Below are 23,500 nucleotides of genomic sequence, written 5' to 3' on the forward strand. Positions count from 1 at the left end.
TGTATTTAGTGACATTTAGTGACAAGTTCATATGAAGACATTTTAACTCTATTTTCAATTTCCTATGATGTAGATGATATTCACTAATAGATAAAAGAAATCATTCAACTAAAGGATCACATTTTATAATTTGACCACAGTAAATATTTCAAGTAAATTTCATCAAAAAAATCAATCGGTCTACAATTGGGAGGAGTTCTAAGTGCCCAACACTGCCAGGTCCTGTAAAGGCTATGTACTAGCTGCCAAATAGAAACTTACTATGAGCTCAAGGCATAAGCTCACATTGTTTTTACAAAGAAGTCTTCCCTCTTAGAGAAAAGGCAAGGAAAAGAATGATACCAAATTCCCCTTGTTAACTCTATTATACTATTATTATATTATACTATACTAATGTTAACTCTATTATACTACAAGATTCTGACAACAGTCAAGAGTCTGACTGGAAAAATTCAAGGAACCATGATCCCCAGTGGAAGGTGAGAATGGACACTGTTTTATTAGAAGTGTTTAAAAGAGGAGAGAGATAGTGCTTAGTCGGGGTGCAATATGCTAGACATTAAATATTTAGAACAAGAGGACTTGAATCATGGAATATGCATATGTACATCAGCACTGAACTGCAGCAGAGGAGTCTGAGTTCATCACCATGAAGTAATAAGAGATCACCAAGATTTTAAACCCCATTATTTACAGATAGCAAGTGTAGCACAACAGTATATGTTTTTGCATGATACAAAAAAAGGAATCTTCATCAATCTCTTGATATAATGTATTTAAGTAACAATGAGTCATCATATTTTTATTATGAACCTTAAAAAGAATTCAGTCACTAGAGATTATTCTGTCCATTTGTACTGCCATCATAGTATTATCTGAATTTTTTTATCTAACACTTCAAAAACATGTTAGCTATGAGAACTTTTTTTAGATTTATAATCCAGTTTCCATGTTGTTATTTGGATGTTTTTACATTCAAGAAACACCATCTAAGTTCCTCTAATTTCAAGAGAAACATGACGTGTTTATTGAAAATTCACTAATAGATAAAGTAACCTGAGATTATGTTTAAAATTTGTTTTGATTTTTTTCTAATTGATGTAAAATGAATGGAAAAGAATAAACAAGGTTATAAATATTTGCAGATGGCACAACTATATAATAAGATGTAGAGTAAAATATGTCAAAACTAAATAGGTGATACAATTTGAAATGTATGGAATTAGTAAAATTGCAAAATAGACATTGTAGAAAAAGATATCAGTAATCTTAACACAAGTTTGAGAAATTCTCCCAAAATATAAAGAAAAAACAGAAACAGGAAGAAAAAATATAATATGGGAATATGGAAAACAAGCAGTGTGACTATAATAAACATAAATAGAAAAGAAGCAATGTTTAAATATGTAAAATAAAATTCTATGAATTCAAGAAAGATATAAATATATAAAGTGAAGGTACAAATTGTTTGATCTGTGGCTATGGTTTAGGAGTCCATATGTAAAGGCTTGGTCCCCAGGGAGGTAGTATTAAGAGGTACAGTGGACTTTTAAGAAGTGGGGCCTAAAGGGAGATCTTTAGGTCACTGAGATGTTCCCTGAAGGGTGTTTTGGGTCTTCACCTCATCCCTGAGAAAGATATCCCTGAAAAAATGGAGTCTTATTGAAGCATCTGTGCTTTCTTAAAGCATCCCTAAGAGAACAAAATCAGAAAGACCAACACCGTTATAGTTTAGAACTGGAATGTCCCCCAAAGGCTCACGTGTTCAAGGCTTTGTCCCCAGTGGCTGGTGTATTGAGAGGTGGTAGGAAACTTTAGGAGGTGGGCCTAATTGGAGAAAGTAGGTCACTGTGGAAGTGTCCTTGAAGGATATATTGTCCCCACCCTCTTCTTTTCCTCTCCTTCTCTTCTCTTGATGGCCACCATGAGGTGAACAGCTTGGCTTTACCACCCGTTCCCTGCCACAATGCCCTTCTTATCACAGTCCATGAAGCAATGGAGCCAGCTGACTATGGACTAGAACCTCTGAAACCATGAGCCAAAATAAATCTTTCCTTCTTTAGAAAGTTAACACAAACACAGAATACAGATCAGAATTGAGAGTCAACCTATTCAGATTCCTCAAGTCATATACCAAATGCTATCTCTTAATTTTTCTGCTTTTAAAATACTTATTCAATTATGTCCTTATTAAATCCCCACTGAGACTACTTTTATGCCACCATCACTTCTCACCAAGATTACTATGATTATCCTCTTAACTGTTCTCTGTCCGAAGACAGATCCCCCTCTCCAACTTTTCCATTCTCCAATCCATTTCCTGAATTCCATCATCATTCCTCAGAACACCTTTATATCCACATATCAAATTTGTTTTATTTCATAATGTGTGCTAAATGATTTTTTATTTCCAATGGAAGTAAATTCAAAAGAAAAAAATTCACTTAATTTCTGTTCATTTTTTACTATGTAAGGCTAAATTTTTAGAACCAGACATTAATTGTGTCAACTTGAATAGTTTATCTTGTAACTTTTTAGAAACGTAAGGTCACTAAGACTATTCATCTTTGCATTGAAATATTCCAAACTTTTGCTTTTGGGATTCAGCTATTTTGAAACAAGACTCAGATTTTTCATTTGAACTTTAATAATTCATATAGTACAAAATTTATTCTTAATACACAGAAAATCACAAACATGCTGAAATATAAGATATATAATACAGGTGAGCTAACAAGAAATAGAGCATTTTTCATCAACATAATGGTTAGTAATGTTTAGACTGAATGGTAGCATTTATTTACCAGGTGCATTTTTAAGATCCTGGATAGTTCCTATGAATTCTGAAAGATACACCATAATTTGAAAAACAGAAATATGTCTTATATTTCTCACATATATAATTTAAAATAAACCTAAGAAAAAATTGCTCCTATAAAATGTTTCATTTATGTTATAGTTTTTTAAACAGTGTGCTATAAGATAAAACACCAATTCCTTCAATTCCTTACCAAGAAGAAATCAATTAAAAACCCACAAAGGAATGGTAGTGTGAAATCCAAAGTAGTGGTTACCTCTGATGAAGAAATAAGGGTATAAAATGAAAGAAAAACACTTAAGTAGCATAAAGTCAGTAATATTCTAGTTCTTGAGTATAGGGTTGCATAATGTGAATATTAAAATTAAGTTACTAAAAAAAATAAATAGAAAATTAAGTTGTAACCATAAGGATTCCAAATTTTTTTAATCAATTAACTGCTAATGAATTATCGTATCTTGCAAAAATAAGCTTAATATCCTATTAATTTCAATGACCCAGTAAAGTAACTCTTGAAAAATTCAGTGTATGATTCTTAAAACTTTTACAATACCAAATTTCTCGGGCATTTTTCAAAAGAAGAAAAGGGCTGAACAATACCTGATTTCCATGAAGGTCCAAAACATCTAGGCTTTTTAGATTCTCTAAATTTGAGATTTTCTTGATTCTGAAAATCAAAATAAGTACAATAAGTTGAAGAGAAATATGTGTATGTCACATCTATCAGTAAAGCAAAGCATGCTAAGTTGCAAATATTTTATATTTACATTTACATTTTAATATTTTAATTTACTCTCTTCTCTCTAAATACATATAATAGTTATAAATGTATGTATTAAACAACATATTTCTCTTTGCTTTAATTATATTTTAAAGATGCAGTGCATTAGGAGGAAAGATATAAAAATGTACATTTAGAGAAAAGCAACTCTGCTTCTAAGAACCTTAGGTCAAAGCTCTGACTCAAGGTAGTTCCCTTCACCTAAGAATACAATCTGAACTCCTCACTTCTGCCTATAAGGTATTGAACCATCTGGCTGCTGACTCTTCTGCCAGCTTCTTCTACCACAGGCTCACTGTCTCACTCTGTTCCAGTCACAGGGCCATTTTCTCCAGTGCCTCTAACTTGACAGGTTTATTTCTGCCTTAGATTATTTACCCTTACTGTTTTTTCTGTTTTAATGTTCTTCTCCCAGAATTTCACATGGTTCATTTCATCACATTATTCAGGTCTTAGCTCAAACATCTCAGAAATGATTCTATCTAAAATAGCTAACCTTCTTATCCCCATTATGCTCTCCTTCCCCAGTTTTAATGGACTTTATAGCATTAAGCATTGCCTAAAATTATTTTATTTACATGTATTCTATTTTATCATCTCTGTGACCATATCAAAATGCGAACTTCAAGAGGAAAGAAAGCTGGATGCAATGCTACACGTCTGTAGTACCAGCAGCTTGGGAGGCTAAGACAGGAGAATGTCGACTTCAAAGCCAGCCTCAGCAATGGCAAGGGCCTAAGCAACTCAGACCCTGTCTCTAAATAAAATAAAAAATAGAGCTGGGGATGTGCTCAGTGATTAGTGTCCCTGAGTTCAATCCCCAGTACTCAAAAAAAAAAAAAAAAAGAAGAAGAAGAAGAAAGAAATTTTCACATGTTCTCTACTCTAGCCTCAGCACTCACACAGTAAAGTACCAAGTAAGTGCCCATAAATTTTAGTTTAGTAAATGAATGACCACAATAATTAAATGGGTAAGTTTAATGTTCTAAGGTTTTCCATTATAGAATTTTTTATCACACAATTATGCACCATCTAAATGCTCTCTATTAGACCTGCTTTGTAAAAACACTTAAATTTAATTAGAACTTTTTATTTCAGAGCCAGTCTTGGCAATATAGCAAGGTCCTATTTTTAAAAAAGAAAAACACATTTTTACCTTTAAAATGCCTCCTCTAGTGCCTCTTATAAGCTTACCCATTATCCCTCTCATTCCTGTCTTATGTCTACTTTACCTGTCTATCTATCCCCAACTGGACTCTTCTTACAATAAGAGCAAGGAATACTAGCAACTTTTTCTTGTTCCTAGAGACTCTACCTTATCCTACCCACCATTGTTCAGTACAGAGATGGAGAATTGGCAAAGAAAGGACAAAATCTCACCCAATCTATCCTTCTTATCATGTGTCTATCACTACTCATTGCTGTTGTCATTATTTACTTCCTCAAAAAACATTTCTACCTTACTAAATGTTTCCAGAATCTGGTGGGAACCAGATAAAAAATTCTACAAAAGTTTTCCTCTTCCTGCTTTACTCTTAAAATACCTAGAACATTTGGAGAAAAATTTCAATATCCTACTAAAATGGCTTACAACAGAGTCGAGCTTTCTTAAGGCAATCCGACCTCAACTATTAACAAAGATTTTTATTGGGTTATGTAATGCTCCCAAGCTGACATTCCCTAAAACAATGGTTCTCAAGGTTCTTTGTATATCATATTTACCTGGAGGGCTTGCTAAAACATTGATAATCAGTTCCTTCTACCCTTTTTTGAGCTAGTTTTGTCATCTTTTTTTTTAAAGAGAGACACTCAAATCTTGCAAATCTTCACAATTCTCTGAAATAGACATTAGCTTTCATTTTCCTAATGCGAAAACTGAGGCTGAGAGAAGCAACCTTTTTTTTTTTTAGAGAGAGAGAGAGAGAGAGAGAGAGAGAGAGAGAGAGAGAGAAAATTTTTTTAATATTTATTTTTTAGTTTTCGGCAGACACAACATCTTTGTTTGTATGTGGTTCTGAGGATGCATGCTGGGCCAGTGCACTACCGCTTGAGCCACATCCCCAGCCCCTAGTTTTGTCATCTTGCTGGTTTTGCGTTATAGAACTAATTAAAATATTGGTCTGTGATTACTATCTGTTTTTCTGAGAATTATATTTTATCATTTTGAAAACTATGCACCAGGGATAATGGAGATTATTTTAGCTCAAAGTTCTCACATCTAGAGAATCAATGTAGTCTGTTACTCAATAAATAAAACTAAAGACCCAGGAGATGTCATGCAATCTTCTCATTAGTTGCCTTTGTCGTGGATTCTCTCCTCAACCCCAGTACCTGAAATATCCTAAAAATTGATCCAATTTTAAAGACTTCAGAAGCAAATGAAGGTATCATTTGACCTAAGAGGCTACTGGTCAGATTAGGTATTATTGTGAAGAATTTTCAGAATCCTAGTCAGTTGCCAAATTGCTAAATATTTTCACATTAACAGCAATGTAACCTAAAAAGGTTTTTTTTTTTTTAATTCTCTAGGACAGAAATTGAACCTAGAAATAGACTAGGTTCACCCCTCACCTTGGTAGCTACAGACCTCCAGGAATATATCACAGCTTCGCAGGCCAAATTATGTTACTGATGCCAGGATAAAGGCCCTACTACAGGACTATATGAAGGCTCAGCTGTTTAGGTGTCAGAGACAAGTCCTCACATGAGAAATTTTAAGGAGTCAAAAGAGTCTGACAGAGTTTTATATCTATAGTCCCAGATGATCAGAAGAAGACAGAGTTCTATTAATGAGTCCTTGATCATGAAGACACCAGAAAATTTGGAGAAGATAAGCAGAGAGTAGTCAAGGCAGAAAAATTAGAAGGCAAGAACTTTAACAGCAAAGTAGGGTTGGGAGTTCTTTGGTAATAACATCAATTTCACACACAAAATCTGAGCAGGGGTCTTTCTAGTTTTAGAGAGTTTTGTTGGGGCTGTGTGAGCCTAGAGGCATGTAATTGCTTGAGATTTTTGTATGTAGTTTTACTGCTTTGGACTAAAATATGGTACAGTGGCTTACAAGGTGGGAGGGAGACAGCTTCATGGACTTGACCAGGAGGGGCAACAAGTCACCTGAGACAAACAGGAAGAGACAGAGTGGCTGATGTGCTTCCCTTTTCTCCACAATTTTCTGCCAGGTTTCCTAATATCCTCTTCAGATCTGCATCCTAACTGTTCACATGTCCCTTACTGTGACAGTCAGCTGGCTAGAGGGCACCTGACATATGTCTTAGGGATCAGAAATAAGCAATTTAGGAGTATGTGAAAAGTTATCTTGACTCACTTTTTTTCTGAGTCAAGAACACAAACAGTTCTAGAACTGTTTACTACTATTTAGAAGTACTATTTAGCTACCTTACATGAAAAATAAAGTAAAAGATGACCAAAAGCAAACAAATAAACAAACAATAACAACAAAAGAAGATGGAAAATTAGAAGGAATAAGAGTTGGTATTGAGTTGCTTTTACTTCACTGAGATAAGGCTACAGTAAAAGATCATTAAGTCCCTTACAGTTAGAAGATCAAAGGGACTCTAAATAAGGGCAGACAGATTTTGTCTTCTAGGCACAAGTTATCAAAACAAACAAGTTATATCTTAGAAGACAGAGAAGCATAAAAGTAGAAGTAGGAAAAAAACAAAAGATGCAGAGACGATTTCAAATTGTTAGAAGAGATACTTAGATACTGCTTAAAACCAGAAAAGAAGATTAAAAATATCTTTAGAAAATAACTTGACCCCAGGGCTGGGGTTTTGACTCAGTGGTAGAGTGCTTGCCAAGCATATGTGAGGCACTGGGTTCGATTCTCAGCATCACATAAAAAAAGAAATAAAGGGCCACCAACAACTAATAAAATATTAAAAAGAAAATGACCCAAAGACTAAATCAAGGACATAAAGACAGTGGTACTAAAGAATCAATATAAGCTAGATAAAGAACTCAGAAAGTAGTAAAGAAATGTTGGTGAGAGATAACAGCAGCGCCTGACAGGGAAAGCCATATAAATGGATGATAAGCTAACTTTCTCACATTTCCCAGTGAAGTGCTATGGTGGCACACTCCTACTGCATACATTTTGTACACATCTGAATTTGCCATATTCACTTGACCTCTCCATTTCTACATCTGCAAAATGAGAGAGCTAATCTCTGAGGGTCATTTCAAGCTCTAATATTCTATGATTCTATAATTCCTCCAGATTCTCTCAAATTACATAATGTTTAAAATTTAACACTTGAACTAATTGTGGGTGATAAATTACAGAGGACAAAGGAGATCTTAAAACTATGAAACATGATCTTGGAAAAAGTATTTTATATTATCATTGGGCAATGAAAATAAAGAGTGCCAGGCTAAGAACACAAACATGGCACTTTGGTATACTGAATATTTTAAAACAAAGGAAACAGAAAACTATAGAAGCAGGAAGATCACTCTCTGACATTCTCTCACTTTTCTACCATAAGGCCATAAAAAAAATCTGACCTATCTCCCCTGAAAGGATATAATAAAAGACTCTCAATACAGATGGGTCTGCCCTATAACCAAAAGAAAGGAATAAAAACACAGACACCAAGAAGAATCTGAACAAAAAGGTCTCACTAATCTCTCCCCAGTTTATCACCATTGTATCATACCCTATCACACTTCTACATGAGTGTCCACTTGCCATTAAACCTAAGCATAAAAATAAATACTTTTCCCTGTTTCTTTGGATCTTAATTTCTGAGGACTATTATGTCACCCAAAACTTATATTAAGTAAATGTGCTATGCTTTTCTCTTGATAATCATCTTTGTTATCAGGGTATCAGTTGTAAACCTTGCAATGGGTGAAGAAAAGATATTACTCATTTTTGGACTTTATTAAACAGCCCTTCTTTGTAGGTATTTATCATGTTAAGTGAAATAAGCCAGACTCAGAAAGGCAGTGGTTGAATATTTTCTCTGATATGTTTAAGCTAATCAAAAATAAAGAGAAGGGGCTGGGGTTGTGGCTCAGCAGTAGAGTGCTCGCCTAGCATGTGTGAGGAGCTGGGTTCAATCCTCAGCACCACATAAAAATGATTAATTAAAATAAAGGGGAAAAGAGAAGGGGGGATTCCATCAAAATAGAAGAAAGATCAGTGAATTAGATGAAAGGGATTGAGGGGGAGGAAAAGGGGATGGGATAAGGGAAGAACAGTGGAATAAATCTAACCTAACTTTCCTGTGTACATATATGAAAACACCACAGTCAATCTCACCATTATGTATATCCACAAGATACTAACTGAAAACAAAAACAAAAACTAAAAGTAAACAGCAGAAAGATCAGTAGAGTAGAAGGTAGGGATTAGAGTCAGGGAAGAGGGGAAGGAAAGGAGGAATAATAGGGTCTGAACTAGAGCAAATATTCCACGCCCTTACAATTATATAAAAATGAATCCCAATGTTATATATAATTTTTAAAAAACAATAAAAGGGAGAAAGCTATTTAGTAAAGAAGAATAAAGAGAAAAGTCATGAACAAATCTCAAGGAAATGTGTTAGGAATTGTATAGCTATATTATATAATAGAGCTGTATAAAAGGAATAGGAAGTATACAAAATGTAATATTAAATAACTCATTCTGAAATAACCATCTGAGAAAAAACAATCACTGATTTGACAATCACAAAGTAGTGAGTATCCAACTTTAGTCAAATACTAAGAAGTATGGCAAAGTGAACAGAAGGCTAAAGTGAACAAACATGCTTAAAACATGTCCTAAGAAAGCACAAATTCAAGGCCTAAGTCTTTTTTATAAGATAAGACACTGGAAAGCAATGAAAATAAAATATTCAATGAATGTTTGTTATATGACACATTTTCAGAATGAATCTCATAAAATAAATTAAAATTTAATCTTTTTTTTTTTTTCCTAGTGATGCTAGGGACTGACTGAACCCAGCCAGGCCTCACGCATGGTAGACAAACACTCTACCACCAAAACACAATCCATTCAAAAACTCTTTCAAAAGTTTAGTCTAATAATTTCTAAGATCTTATTCAATTCTGAACTGTCATCTAAATACCACAGGACTCAACATTAGTCCTATACATAACATTATATTACAAATAAAAACATCTCTATTAAGAATACCTGTTTTTCCCCAAGAGAAGGACACGGAGGGATCTTAAAGTAGAAAGCCCACTAATTTCTTCAATCTGGTTATCATATAAATCCAAGAATATTAACCTCTGTAAATTTGAAATATTTTGGATCCGAGTTATAAAATTGTGCTGAAAGTTCAACAAACGAAGGTGTTCTTCTCCATCAATGATAGGGCAAACCGTTAGCTTTTGCCTAGGGGGAAAAAAAATTAAGTCAGTAAGATTTTGATTTAGTAGCCAGTCTCCTGTCAAGTATTAATATCTTTGCACTCCCATATTATGAGGAAAAAAGGTAAGCTGGACAACTACCAGCTCCCACGTACTATATGTTTTATATTTAAGAAACACCAATAAACATTGACAAGGTAATTATTAAAATTAAGTCTAAGCTCTCATCATATTAAAAAACCTCCAATGTCAGTTATTTCACATGAAATTGACTTAACATCAGAAAACTTTCAAATGTCTTCTGTAATAGATGTTTAGATGGTAGAAAGAACCATGGCAAATTACCATAGAAATAAATGCCTTTGGCATCAATCTACTAAGTCATCAGAACAAAAACCACATGAAAGAGTTTCTTAGATTCATAGGCTTATAAGCTTATAAGGAAATTTTTACAAAAGCAAGAAATTCAGCCAACTACTGTTCACTTCAATGAAAAAAAATTAAGCTGAAATTTCTTACTAGTAAGGTAGTCCTTAGTGAACATTTCCTCAAAAACTTAAATGTTAAATTTAATTAACTCTAAATTTTGCCAAACATTTAGAGTGCTATAAGGGTAGGAAAACTTTCAATAATATTTGTCTTTAGTTGTATTTAAAACAGTAAGCCTCTTGTATGCACAAAGTTATATCACATGTGAAGTAAATAAATACAAGGCCCTTCAAGAATTTTACCAATAAAATAATATGGGCAGATAGGAGGTACTGATGATTCTACTCTTAGAAGTAAAAAGAAGATTTCAAGGAAAATACAGCTTTGTATGTAGACAGTTCTAGTGGGGAGGCTCATTAGAAATATTTCCACTTAATAAAAATCAAGTTAACATAAGCTTTAAATAAAAATGTATCAGACTGCTACAAGCACAAGTGAAAAATGGAAGTGAACAGAATCATTCTCATACGAAAAAAAATTGATACACAGAAAAAATCAGTGAATGTTAATGAATGACAAAGAAAATATTTTTAAAAAATAAGCTTAAGGAAATTAGTTCAAAATAGAAGAAAAGTGAAAATACTAAGTGATAGTTGAATCCCTTGAACGTGCAGATAATAGTTAAATTTTATATAATACATTAAATTATACTTCCACAGTTGGTCCTTCTGGCATATAAATTATAAATTAATAAATCACAAGTATTCTAATTTAAAATTTATCTTTGTGCACCAACTTAGCAAAAACTTAAATTATTTCCTTTTTCCTTTTTCTATTTTTCTCCATTTCTCAGTTACACTTACTGATACCCCACAACTTCTATTTCATCCAATTCTTGAAATCAGATATTGCTGAGATAGGAAAAGTAAAAACCTCTTATCCTCTATAAACTGCCGAAGCTTGAAATAAAATTGCTTGGTTCCAAACACAATGTCAGAGTCCCAACTCCAAAGCTCAACCCCTGTAACCCTGTCACACTCCACCAAAAGAAGCAAGAAAACAGACACAATAAGCAATGTCCCAGTGCCCTTCAAGGGAGCTTTTTATGCCCATAAAACCCATGGGTTGCTACATCTCCTACCCATTACTGCACACATCATGCACTGGTATATTACACATGCTGGTAATGCACAAGTACTGAATTATGCTTTTCCTCTTGTTTTCTTCTTGGTGTTGACAGGCTGTCTTCCTGGTATTCCAGACCTGCCCTAACAGCCAGAACAGCCAGGGCCTCGCTCTTTCTTAGGGCTAGATTCTATTATTGACCCCTTAGTCTCCTGGCTAAGAAGAAGCCAGGATATAAGGTGTTTTCAAGGAACAAGGAGGTGGTGTGACTGCAGCAGAGTGAGAGAAGGAGATTGGGTCTAATAAGTCCACATGAGGACCATAAGTCTTTTTTTTTTTCCTATTGAAAAACCCATTTTCATCAATGTCATTGCTATGGTTTGGATAAGTGTCAAAGGCCTGACAGAGATCACTGCTGTTACCCACTGGTTCTCAAATAATCAATCCTGAGTTAGTTCCTTGCTGCTGGCCCAACTTTCTTGACTGCCCATTGTGGACTTGGCCAAACTATGCCTAAATTTATGACATCTTTATGATGCCAACATTTCACAACCAGTCTCTGAAGCAATGACTTTCCCAGATCCTAACTTTCTTGATAAGCAAGTCTCCACCTGATCAAAGTTTTCTTCTCCACCCCAGAAGATATGCTGCCAAGGATCCATCTTCACAATTGCCAAGTCACTCCAGCTACAACAGAAGCACTTAACTTGTTATGTCAGGCAGTCTTACTGGCACCTATTAATATGAAGTAACATGAAGCTGAGATACTATTCTTGGGAAGGTTTTTAAAGACTAAGAGGAAAATTACCACAAAATACCTTAAAACATTAAAATGATATTCTGAAAGTTACAAACATTAGGTAGTATTAGTATCTCAAAATCCATTAATCTTCCAAAAAAGAGACCTGATTAAAAAACAACAGACCCGGCTGGGGATGTGGCTCAAGCGGTAGCGCGCTCGCCTGGCATGTGTGCGGCCCGGGTTCGATCCCCAGCACCACATACAAAGATGTTGTGTCCACTGATAACTAAGAAATAAAATGTTAAAAAAAAATCTCTCTCTCTCTCTCTCTCTCTCTCTCTCTCTCTCTCTCTCTCCTCTCTCACTCTCTCTTTAAAAAAAAAAAAAAAAAAAAAAAACAGACCCTCTTTGACCCTCCAGAGAGCTTTTTTTCCCTGACAACAAACAGGTGGTCCATTTGTGTCAGGTGTGGACTGCTAAATGAACTGAAACAGAGCTGGTTACTGTGCTGGTTATAGCACTTGGATAGGAGTTGGGATCTCATCCACCATTCTAATATGGATACCTTCTTAGCTATAAAGATGGATATCAAGACCTAAATATATTTATTCATTTATTAACTTTTTTATCAAAAGCCTATTTTGTACCAGGCTCTGTTCTAGGTGCCAGGGATACAGAACTGAATAAAAATCCTTGTGCTTATAGAGCTTACATTCTAGTAAGAGGAGACAGACAATAAACATAAGTAAATATTTAATGTCTTATTTAATGTGTTATAGAATGCTAAGTGAAAAATAAAGCAGAGAAGAGGGCTGAACAATGTCAGGGTGGAAAGGGTTGTACTTTTGGAGAAGGTGGCCAGAGAAGTCATCCCTAAAATGAGACATCTGAGTAAAGACCTGAAGGAGGTAAGGGAGTGAGCCTATAGATATAAAGAGAAAGACCCTTCCAGAAAAAGGGAACAGCAAGCACAAAAGCCCTCAGATATAAGGTGTTTTCAAGGAACAAGGAGGTGGGTGTGACTGCAGCAGAGTGAGAGAAGGAGATTGGGCCCAATAAGTCCACATTAGGACCATAAGTCTTTTTTTTCCTATTTAAAAACCCATTTTCATCAATGTCATTGCTATGGTTTGGATAAATGTCAAAGGCCTGTGTGTTAGTGGCTTGGTCCTGGTCCCCATCTTATGGCACTATTGGGAGGTGGTAGATCCTGTAGGAGATGGACCCTGGTAGGAGTTCTTAGGTCATCAAAGGCATGCCCTGAGGGGGATTTTGAGACCCTGATCCCTTCCTGTTTCTCTCTTTTTCTTCTCACACTCCATGAGGTGAGTAGCTTGCTTTACTATGCACATACTCCATGATATACTGTGTCATCACAGGCCTAAAACCAATGGGACCAACTCACCATTGAATGAAACTTTCAAAACTATGAGCCAAAATAAACCTTTCTTCCTTTTAGGTTGACTATCTCAGGCATTTTGATACAGTAATGCAAAACTGACTAACATAACTATATTTTGGAATCACTATAGTACTCTTTTGGAGTATAGTCAAGTCCTTTTATATATAGATATAAAATTCCTCACCATACATCTGGCAGGATAAAAAAGTAGTTTAAAAAAAGGACTATATTTAGCAGGATAATGGGACAGCTGAGAAATATAAAGGAAGATTTTCACATCTTTCAAATCTTGTACCATGTCTATGTATTATCTAGAAAAAATAAATAGTAAATAAATAAATAAATAGATAGATAGATAGATAAAATTGTCCTCACCTTTCTAGAGTCAATCTGTCTGAGTAAAGAATTTTCTCTTCAGAAGAACGATGAAGAATAGGAAATGATGGCATTGATGAGCTCACCAAATTAATATGATCACCTATTGAAAATGATATACAAATTACTTGATTATGACAAACCTTTAAAATTTTGGAAATAAAGTTACCTTATATTTGGAGAACTTTGACACCTACAAACATCTTTTCTAGGAAGTTTCTATGGTTTTCCATATTTGAAATTAATTACTAAATTTGAGCTTGTTTCTTTCCTCCTCAAACCTAAACTACATGTTAGGTTTTTCCCTTGCCTTACAGATTGGTTGAAAATACAGAACTACTCTAGTGCTATCTTTATCCCTTTATAATTCTGAACCCTAGTAATAAATTTTAACTCACTAATAACTGAGATGATAGTCCCTCATTACCAGATACATTTGGGCCAGCACTATGACATCCCTGCCGAATTCTGGACTTTGAAGGTGTCTGAATGGAAGAATCTCCAAATGCTGATAAGGAGGTTGTGGCAGTTTTCATTTCCAGCCCACATAGTTCTGTCACGTTTGTTGTGGATGAGATGCATGATGATTTATAACGAAGCGAAGGACTTATTACTCTTCCATCTCCTTCAAAATATCAAAAAGTTTATCACAATGCTTCATAATGCAAGACTTTGCTACATAAAATACACAGAAAGTAGTTTTGGATCACAGATGTAACTTCACATCATCACTTTTTCTTTGTGTGTTCAGCTAATATTCATAGATATTATTTCAAAGATACCAAAATAGATGTCAGTAAATCTAGTGCACTTGTAATTCAGGTCCATAGCAGATATGACACCCCTGTGAGGTTTATGGGTTCTTGGCCAATTATGTCCCTAACATTAAGCATCTTTTAATCTAGTAGATATATACATATAAAATTAATAAATAAACACACAAAATGAAGAATAAAAATAATATATTTGCACATAAGTGTTTCTCACTTAATGAAGAGGGTTACAGACAGATTTTAAGGGAAGTTGATATTAAGAGATACTCAAAGAAGTAGAAGAATGTAGGAGGGTTAAGAAGAACTGATGAAAAGTTACAAAAATGCAGCAAGACTTAAGTGATGGGTCAAAGGTGACACTGTGACTACTAGAGGAAATTGACCATATTTTCCTCTATAAAGAAAAAAATCTGAAAGCAGCAATTGATGCGGAAGTGCTTGGAGGAAGCAATAAGCAATAAATAATAAAACTTGAGGTGACCACAGAATTCTACTTCTCAAGCTAATCAAAAGAGGAAAACCAAATCTAGGAACCCAAAGTTCTCTTTTGGAGGCCACCCGACAATATGATAACAACTTAAAATTAAGTTCCAACCAGATCATACTAAAAAGCTGTAAAGGAGCTGGGGCTGGGGCTCAGTGGTGGAGTGCTTGCCTAGCCCATATGAGGCACTGGGTTTGATCCTCAGCACCACATAAAAATAAATAAAATAAAGATATTATGTCCATCTACAACTAAAAAAAAAAGCTGTAAAGCTTTTAACAAATATCATTGTATTTGCTAACTTCTTCAGATCTACAAGACATAAACTAAAATATCCCCCACCTAGCTTCTTGAACAAGATAATCAGCGCTCACATCTTGCTTTTTTTGGATAGCATAAAATATCAAGATGATTAATAATGGTGTTCCAGAATATAAGCATTCAGAATTGATATCATGTTTACCAACAGGCTGATCTTCTGACATGATGACCTTCTGGTACAATACCTAAGCAAACATGATTCAGTTTGGAATAAAAAAAAATCAGATGTCTAAAAATGAACAAAAAAACTGTCTAAAGAGTCAACTGCAGTACAAGATTGACTAAAGATAACCAGTCAGCTAAAGATGATAAAGGAAAAACTGAAGACAATAAACAACCTCAATTTCTCTTGTTAACATTAGAGTTGAAGTTTTTGAATTATTTTTTAAGCCTTCAAGCCAACCATGAACTTAAGAAGTAGACTAAAACTTTATAAGACTTGGAATACAGAGGCAAAAATCAAATAATAAATTTGTTTACACTCAGTGAATAAGATAATTTTATCCTCATTCCTTTCAGCTACTATCATACACAAAATTCATAATCACTATTGGTGTGATGAGCTTACTATCAGCAAGAGACAAAACTGAGTCAGTAGAAAGGCCTGAAAATCCACACACAAAATCTTCTAGGGTTAGGCTGCCTTCTCTACTCAAGTATGAAATGATTTGCTGTATGATGTTGTGGCGCATAGAATATCCCCCAAAAAAACTATAAAATCTCCCTAAATAAAGGACTGGGACTTATTACTCAGGACTCCCCCATCTGAAATGGTTGTGAGTCCAGGCTGGAGCTTGCAATAAAGACTCTTGTGTGATTGCATCGGATTTGGCTCCTGGAGATCTACTGGGGTCCCACGAACCTGGCATAACAGTACATGATGTGGAGTTTCACTGATTGCGTATTCATATATAAACATAGGAAAGTTATGTCCAACTCATTCTACTGTGATTCCTGTTCCCATTCTTTTTCCCTTCCCTTCATTCTCCTTTGCTCCACTGAACTTCTATTCTTCCCTCCCTCCCTATTGTGTGTTCCAAGAGAACAATCAGCCTTTGGTTTTTTGGAATTGGCTTACTTAACTTAGAATGATGTTCTGCAGCTCCATCCATTTACCTGCAAATGCCATAATTTAATTCTTTTTATGGCTGTATAATAGTCCATTGTGTATACATACCATATTTTCTTTATCCATTCATTTGTTGAAGGGCATCTAGGTTGGTTCCACAGCTTAGTTATTTCAAATTGAGCTGCCATAAATAATGATGTGGCTGCATCTTTGTAGTATGCTGATATTAAGTCCTTTGTATATACTGAGGAGTGGGATAATTGGGTCCAATGGTGGTTCCATTCCAAGTTTTCTGAGGAATCTCCATACTGCTTTCCAGAGTGGTTGCACCAATTTGCAGTCCCACCAGCAATTATAAGTGTACTTTTTCCCCCACATCCTCGCCAACATTTATTGTTGCTTGTATTCTTAATAATTGCCATTCTGACTGGAGTAAGATGAAATCTCAGTTTTTGTTTAATATGCACTTCTCTAATGGCTAGAGAAATTGAACATTTTTTTCATATATTTGTTGACTATTCATATTTCACCTTCTGTGAAGTGCCTATTCAATTCTTTTGCCCATTTATTGATCAGGTTTTTTTTTATGTTAAGTTTTTTGAGTTTTTTATATATCCTGGAGTTTAATGCTCTATCTGAAGTACAAGTGGCAGAGATTTTCTTTCATCTGTTGGCCCTCTTCATATTCTTGATTGTTTTCTTTGCTGTGAAGGTTTTAGGTTCGATTCCATCCCATTTGTCAATTCTTGATTTTACTTTTTGCGCTTTAAGAGTCTGGTTGAGGATCCTATTCGTTTTCTTTGTCTTAAAAAAATTTTAATTGCTTTATAAATAATCTTGTGCTTAGTCTTAGCTTTTCTAATTTCATCCATCTTCTTATCCTCCCTGTTTTTCCAAAACTATTTTCACCATTGCCATTCTGATGATATAAGATGGAATCTCTGTATAGTTTTAAATCGCATTTCTCTAATTGCTGCTTATCAGGTGAACACCTATTCCCATCTCTGTTCTCATCCCTCTAGGGTTGGTCACAATGCAAAGCCTACCAGGTATGCCCCAGATCTTAGATGAAATGCTGATCTTACAAATGTGTTTTGTCCCTAAGTTAGTTTCTAATTCAGCTTGGAATTTCAGTTCCATTTCCTAATGGAAGGGACATTGTAAATGTTTCTAGGCCAAAAACCCAGGAAAAGAGCATATGCAAGTCTTAAATTAATTGTAACACTTTGTACTTTTATAACAAGGACTTGGATTCTTCACTTTTCTAGCAAATGTCCAATGGATTAAAGACATCTCTGTCTCCAAAAAAAAAAAAAAAAAAATCTTCTAAATGACTGAGGACCAGAGAAATCTTCAGTTAAAACTTTTTCATTCATATACATACGTGTGTGTGTGTGTGTGTGTGTGTATGTAACCACATCACTACGCCATATCACTTGGTAAAATTTTACATTGAAATGTTTCCTCTGTTATTGTTTAATCATATTTTACTATTTAACTTACCAAATACAGAGCCTTTGTTTTCCCAATTAAATTTTTAAGTACCTTAAGAAATGAACCTCATTTTACTTTACTTCTTCTTGGTAGCATCTAAATTTAGTAGGCAATCAGTAGCTAAATTGTTTTTCCAGTTTACTAAAACTTAATTGGAAATCTAGTGTGTGTTATTTCTTTTAAAAAGAAAATCAGAAATTCTTGCATTTTAATACAAAGATGCTGAATTAATTCATTCATAAGTAGTATTTCAAAGTGTTAAGAGGCATAATGGTCCACAATTGGTAAAAATATTCACTCTGTTGTATGTACTCTACATTCATGGGAGGATAGACACACAAGTGGGTGGTAGTCAGATGGGTGACTGAATGGATAGTATAGTATATTGCCATAAATGTGTACCACTTAGCCTTATCTTTCAGATTGTTTTAGTAGCCAAAGTCCTGACTGTATTTCCCAGTGACTTATTAGGATCTTAGCAATCAAGCAGTGTCTCTTTCCCTCCACACACATAGTTTTAAATTCTTAATTTATTGATTTTGAATAAAATATTTCAAGGAAAAGCTAAATTGGTCTATATTTCTCTACATAAATTTTTAATTTATACTGTATGGGTTATTACTTACATATAAAACTGTTCACTTCTCAGGTTCACAAAAATCAATACATCCATATTATTTCCTCCTTAGCAGACACATGGTAATTCTTTATCACTAAATAAATTTATGGAGCCAGTCATCCACAAATCAGTATATCAACTCCCTACTATAACTCAAGAAAACTTAGGAAAGTATTTAAGTATGGTTCATGATTTACAGAAAAAATAATTAAAATACATTTATTAAAAATGTGAAGGAAATTCACAATGAAAGCATAAAAAAACCCTGAGAATTTCTAGATGATATACATATCTTTATGCCTAAAACAGTGCCAAACACATACTACAGACTCTATAAATACACACGGAACTGAATCAAAGATGGCAAGAAAGATGCTTCCTGTATTACAGAACTATAATTAGGTTAGTACCAGGTTCAGTAATTGGCCAAGAAAAGAGCCTAGGACATATGTAAGAGAAAAGACAGTCCAGATTAGACAGATCCAAAAGGAAGGCCCAGGAGTTCCAAAGCAAAAAGAGAAAACTAATTCAAAATCGCCTTATGTTCATTCAGTAATGAGATAGAAAATCTAGGTGCCTCTACTGCTCAACCCTCTCATACAAACTCCTAAGAGATAGAGGTAGTACTGTATGTAAGAATTTTGAATTGTCTAACAATGGCACATCACAGTAGCTAACAACCAATCATGACTCAAATATGCTAAAAAGATTTTTTTCCTTAATTTAAAAATACATTTCAGAAATATAAGCAGATCATATTAGGCCGTACTCATTGAAGGGTGGTTCACAAACCATATCTATTAGAATCACTTAAGGCATCATTAAAATGCACATTTCAAAATTCTATCCAAGACCTACTAAATCAGAATGGGGAAGATGAAAGGGGAGCACTAAGAATCTGCATTTTTAACAAGATCCCAAATGGCATACACTGAAGTTGAAGGCCTTTGATAGAAAATACTCATGATTGTAAATAATAGTAAAGAGATTATTTCTTTTTCACCCTTCTCTTTCCATTTTGCACTATTTCCTTATTTCCCAAATATTTGTTTTCTGACATTCTTAGTCTCCCTAATTACCCAGTTTTTCTGTTCTACTATAATATTTGGGACATTCTCCATTCTCTATCGTAGCCTACTCTCAAACTAAAATAACATTTTTTTCTGTGTTGAAAATAATGTATTGTGCTACATATATCAAACCAATTCTGATTTAAACAAATACCAAACCAATTTGATAACTAATGAAACTTCCTTCTTTCCTTCCTTCGAAACTTTCTTTCCTTCCTTCCTTCCTTCCTTCCTCCCTCCCTTCCTTCCTTCCTTCCTTCCAATTGAACTCAAGGCCTCACTCATGCTAGGCAAGTGCTCTACCACTGATCTATATCCCCATCCCAACCATTTCATTTTTAACTGAAGTTTATTTCTATCTAGAAATTCAACATTATTAAACAATTAATATTATCCCAAAAAGATGAACTATATCTGATTTCTACTCAACTGACAATACCTTGCCTACTTGAGTAGTTTCTTTCAAGGTCATGCTGTAAGAGTCTTCCAGGAAATGATGATGTTTCTCTATTAATCTTGAATTCAACCTGAAAAACATTATTTAAGGAAAAATTTCTGGATAATAAAAAATTAATAACATGCTACAACACAGATGAACCTTGAAAACATCATGCTGAGTGAAAGAAAGCCAAACACAAAGCCACATATGATTGTATGATTCCATTTATATGAAATACCTACAAAAGGTAAATCCATAGGAATAGAAAGCATATTTGTTGCTTCTATGGATTTGAAATAGCTGGGGAATAAAGAACAACTGCTTAATGTACATCAGATTCCATCTGGAGTGATGAAAAAGTTCTGGAACTAGATAGAAATTATGGTTGAACGACACTGTGAATATACTTACTGCCACTCAGTTGTACACTTCAGAATGTTTTAAATTGAAAACTTAATGTTATATGTATTCTACCACACATAAAATTAGAGTCATTTCATGAGATCAGAGGAAAGCAAATTCCAGTTTGAGGCACTTCCAATGTCTTTACATTATCAACAGAAATACAATGATTAAAAGAATCATTTGTTCAATTAAAAAAAAAGAAAAACACACACTAAAAATAAAAATTAAATGATGTTGAAAAATCACTTTTCTTATATCATAACATAATAAAATTGTATATTTAAACCTCAGAATGGGTTTTCACTAAATTAATTTTAAATAATTATCTGGTAGAACTGAGAAAAACAAAACCAAAACAACCTCATTGATTAGACACCAAAAGCCCTTAAATATGTATCTTAAAAGAATTGTGATGTTTCTCATTCATACATAATATAAACATTATATTATCATTTGCATTATGTCCTAAAGAATTATATGAGCTAATGGTATTTTCCCATAACATGTATCCACACGAGAGTAAGGGAATGGTTTGGAAAGGACCTGGATGAACACAAAATTCCTAGAAACACTACAGTGGTAGAATTGAGAAAGCTTTGGAGGGAATTCATTATGTCCCATTATAATAATGAAAAGAAGTTAAGGGGTGTTTATTAGAGATAATCAAATGGTTTATCTTCCAAGTGTTCAACTATTTTCACATATATACATAATGTGTTCAACTGCTGCCTTCTTGAATAATGGTCCTTCCACCCACCCTTCTCAAATTCACCCCATTCATTACCCTCTTCATCTTGTTATTTGTAAACTCTGCCCTTTAAAATTTTTCCAATGACATCAATTTATCAACCTTTCAGGAAATATCTGAATTGTGATGGTCAAAGGTTTCCAATTTGGTTAAAGGAAACATGATGCAGCATCTTGAAAACAGTGGTTTGGGAGGTAGGTAAGTATTTTTGAGTACTGAGGTAAGACAGGAGGAGTAGACAAACATAATTACCTCAAAATCTTAGAAATCAAATAAAAAGCCAGAAATTCTGGAAAGGACAGAGGTATCATGGGCAAATAGTATGGCAAAAAAAAAAAGAGTCTCATTTTCACAACAGTCTGAAAACATTCTAAGTAATATTAAGCCTAACATATTTCCAGTTAACCTAGTTTTTCTTTCCTGTTTTAAAAAGGAATGCGTAGTTATACCCTACAAAATTACCACATTTTAACCAATGTAAGATGTCATCAGTAATAAAACATATCCTTATTTCATCCACTGTTAAAAAAAATTCTCAATTAAACTGACCTGATACCATTTTTTTAATTGCTTTTATTTTTAAAATACATGATTGCGGAATGCATCACAATTCTTATTACACATATAGAACACAATTTTTCATATCTCTGTATATAAAGCATGTTCACACCAATTCTTGCCTTCATATATGTACTTTGGATAATGATGTCCATCACATTCCACCATCATTGCTAACCCTCTGCCCCCTCCCTTCCCCTCTGACCTGATACCAATTTTAAGAAGGATCTTCATTTCAGAAATATTTAAGTGTCAAAAAACTTACCTCATGTAATCAATGAAATGACATTAAGTTTTTAAAATAGGACAAATTTTGGTTTTATGCAGGCAGAAAAAAAAAACTTTAGAGACTAAAGCAAATATACTTAAAGTTTCCAGTTAAGAATATACTCTTGGGGCTGGGGTTATAGCTTAGTGGTAGAGCACTTGCCTGGCATGTGTGAGGCATTGGGTTCGATCCTCAGCACCACATAAAAATAATAAAATAAAGGTATTGTGTCCATCTACAACTAAAAAATATAAATACTCTTTAAATCACAGTACTATTGGTATAGAATATAAAATGATTTATCTTTAATTGAAATATTAATATGCTTAAATCTTACTTTGTTTTTTTCAGGAAGCGATGATGTTTGAATAACCAGATGAAGCCCACAGTTCACCTGAAATATAAAAATTAAACCATAAAATTTGCTCTTAAATTATGTACATACACACACACTCTCCCCAAAATGGGATAAAGACTCTAGCAAAAAAAAAAAAAATAGAATAGAATGCTCCATTTTGTTTGTTTCGGGTAAATGATAATTTTCTGAGGATTTGCTGAAATCAATAAAATCACATATAAGAATTAAAAGGTCTCGCTGATTTGTTCAAAATGTCGGCACCAATTTAACCCTCCACTGAGGTATCCTGGGCTTTCGAGAGTTATCATTTCAGGTCTAAATAAATAATAAATGGGGCAGGTGAAGGAGATAGACGTACCTAAGAATAGATTCTTTTATCAATTTAAAAAGAAAAGAAATTGACTAATAAAAGGAATTTAAATGAACCCGCATCTTACACAGCAGACCAGCTCCACCTTCTGGGGAGCCCAGATCCTGGACCAGACTTTGAACATTCATCATACAACATTATACACTCTCCAAGCGCCTTGGTCCAGCCCACGAACCTCAACCTCGGTCAGACAATAGCTTGAGTAGACCTAGCGGTCCTGGTCCCAATAACACAGCCCATCACCTAGGACAAAGACGCCAGTCAGAAAGGACAATACCAGTGGGAAGAAAGACCAAATAGGAAGGCCCAACCTACGTTGTTTGCAGTCCGGCCAGAAGCAGAGCGGTATTTCCCGGGAATCATGGCAGGAGACAGTTCAGGATGTTAGATCTGCCTTCTAGGTGACGCTACAGCAGAGATTCAGAGAGACCACAAGAGGTCATCTCCCAGGCAACCCGCTCAGGGGTTACCATAGAAACTACCATTTCCGGTCTGGTCCCCTCCCAA

The 23,500-nt window shown here is 34.4% G+C and overlaps 1 protein-coding gene across 6 annotated transcripts in view; it reads right to left on the minus strand.

The window, feature by feature from the left end:
* Positions 1–23,447, minus strand: part of Lrrc49 (leucine rich repeat containing 49) — a 161,982-nt gene extending 138,535 nt beyond the window's left edge. For 2 of the 6 annotated variants that reach the window (XM_078049356.1, XM_078049355.1), the window contains exons 1-7: positions 23,061–23,132; positions 22,603–22,659; positions 20,287–20,374; positions 14,445–14,642; positions 14,018–14,120; positions 9,766–9,969; positions 3,419–3,485 (exon numbers count right to left, since the gene is read on the minus strand). In XM_078049356.1, coding sequence (XP_077905482.1) covers positions 3,419–3,485; positions 9,766–9,969; positions 14,018–14,120; positions 14,445–14,642; positions 20,287–20,374; positions 22,603–22,659; positions 23,061–23,117 — 774 coding nt within the window. In that variant the 5' untranslated portion in view covers positions 23,118–23,132. Of the gene's footprint in view, positions 1–3,418; positions 3,486–9,765; positions 9,970–14,017; positions 14,121–14,415; positions 14,643–20,286; positions 20,375–22,602; positions 22,660–23,060; positions 23,133–23,308 lie in introns of those variants that run through there. The other 4 variants (XM_005316743.5, XM_005316744.5, XM_078049357.1 and 1 more) reach the window with 4 other exon arrangements.
* Positions 23,448–23,500: the final 53 nt, after the last annotated feature.

The sequence above is a fragment of the Ictidomys tridecemlineatus genome, chromosome 5, assembly GCF_052094955.1.
Source record: "Ictidomys tridecemlineatus isolate mIctTri1 chromosome 5, mIctTri1.hap1, whole genome shotgun sequence".
Taxonomy (NCBI): Eukaryota; Metazoa; Chordata; class Mammalia; order Rodentia; family Sciuridae; genus Ictidomys; species Ictidomys tridecemlineatus.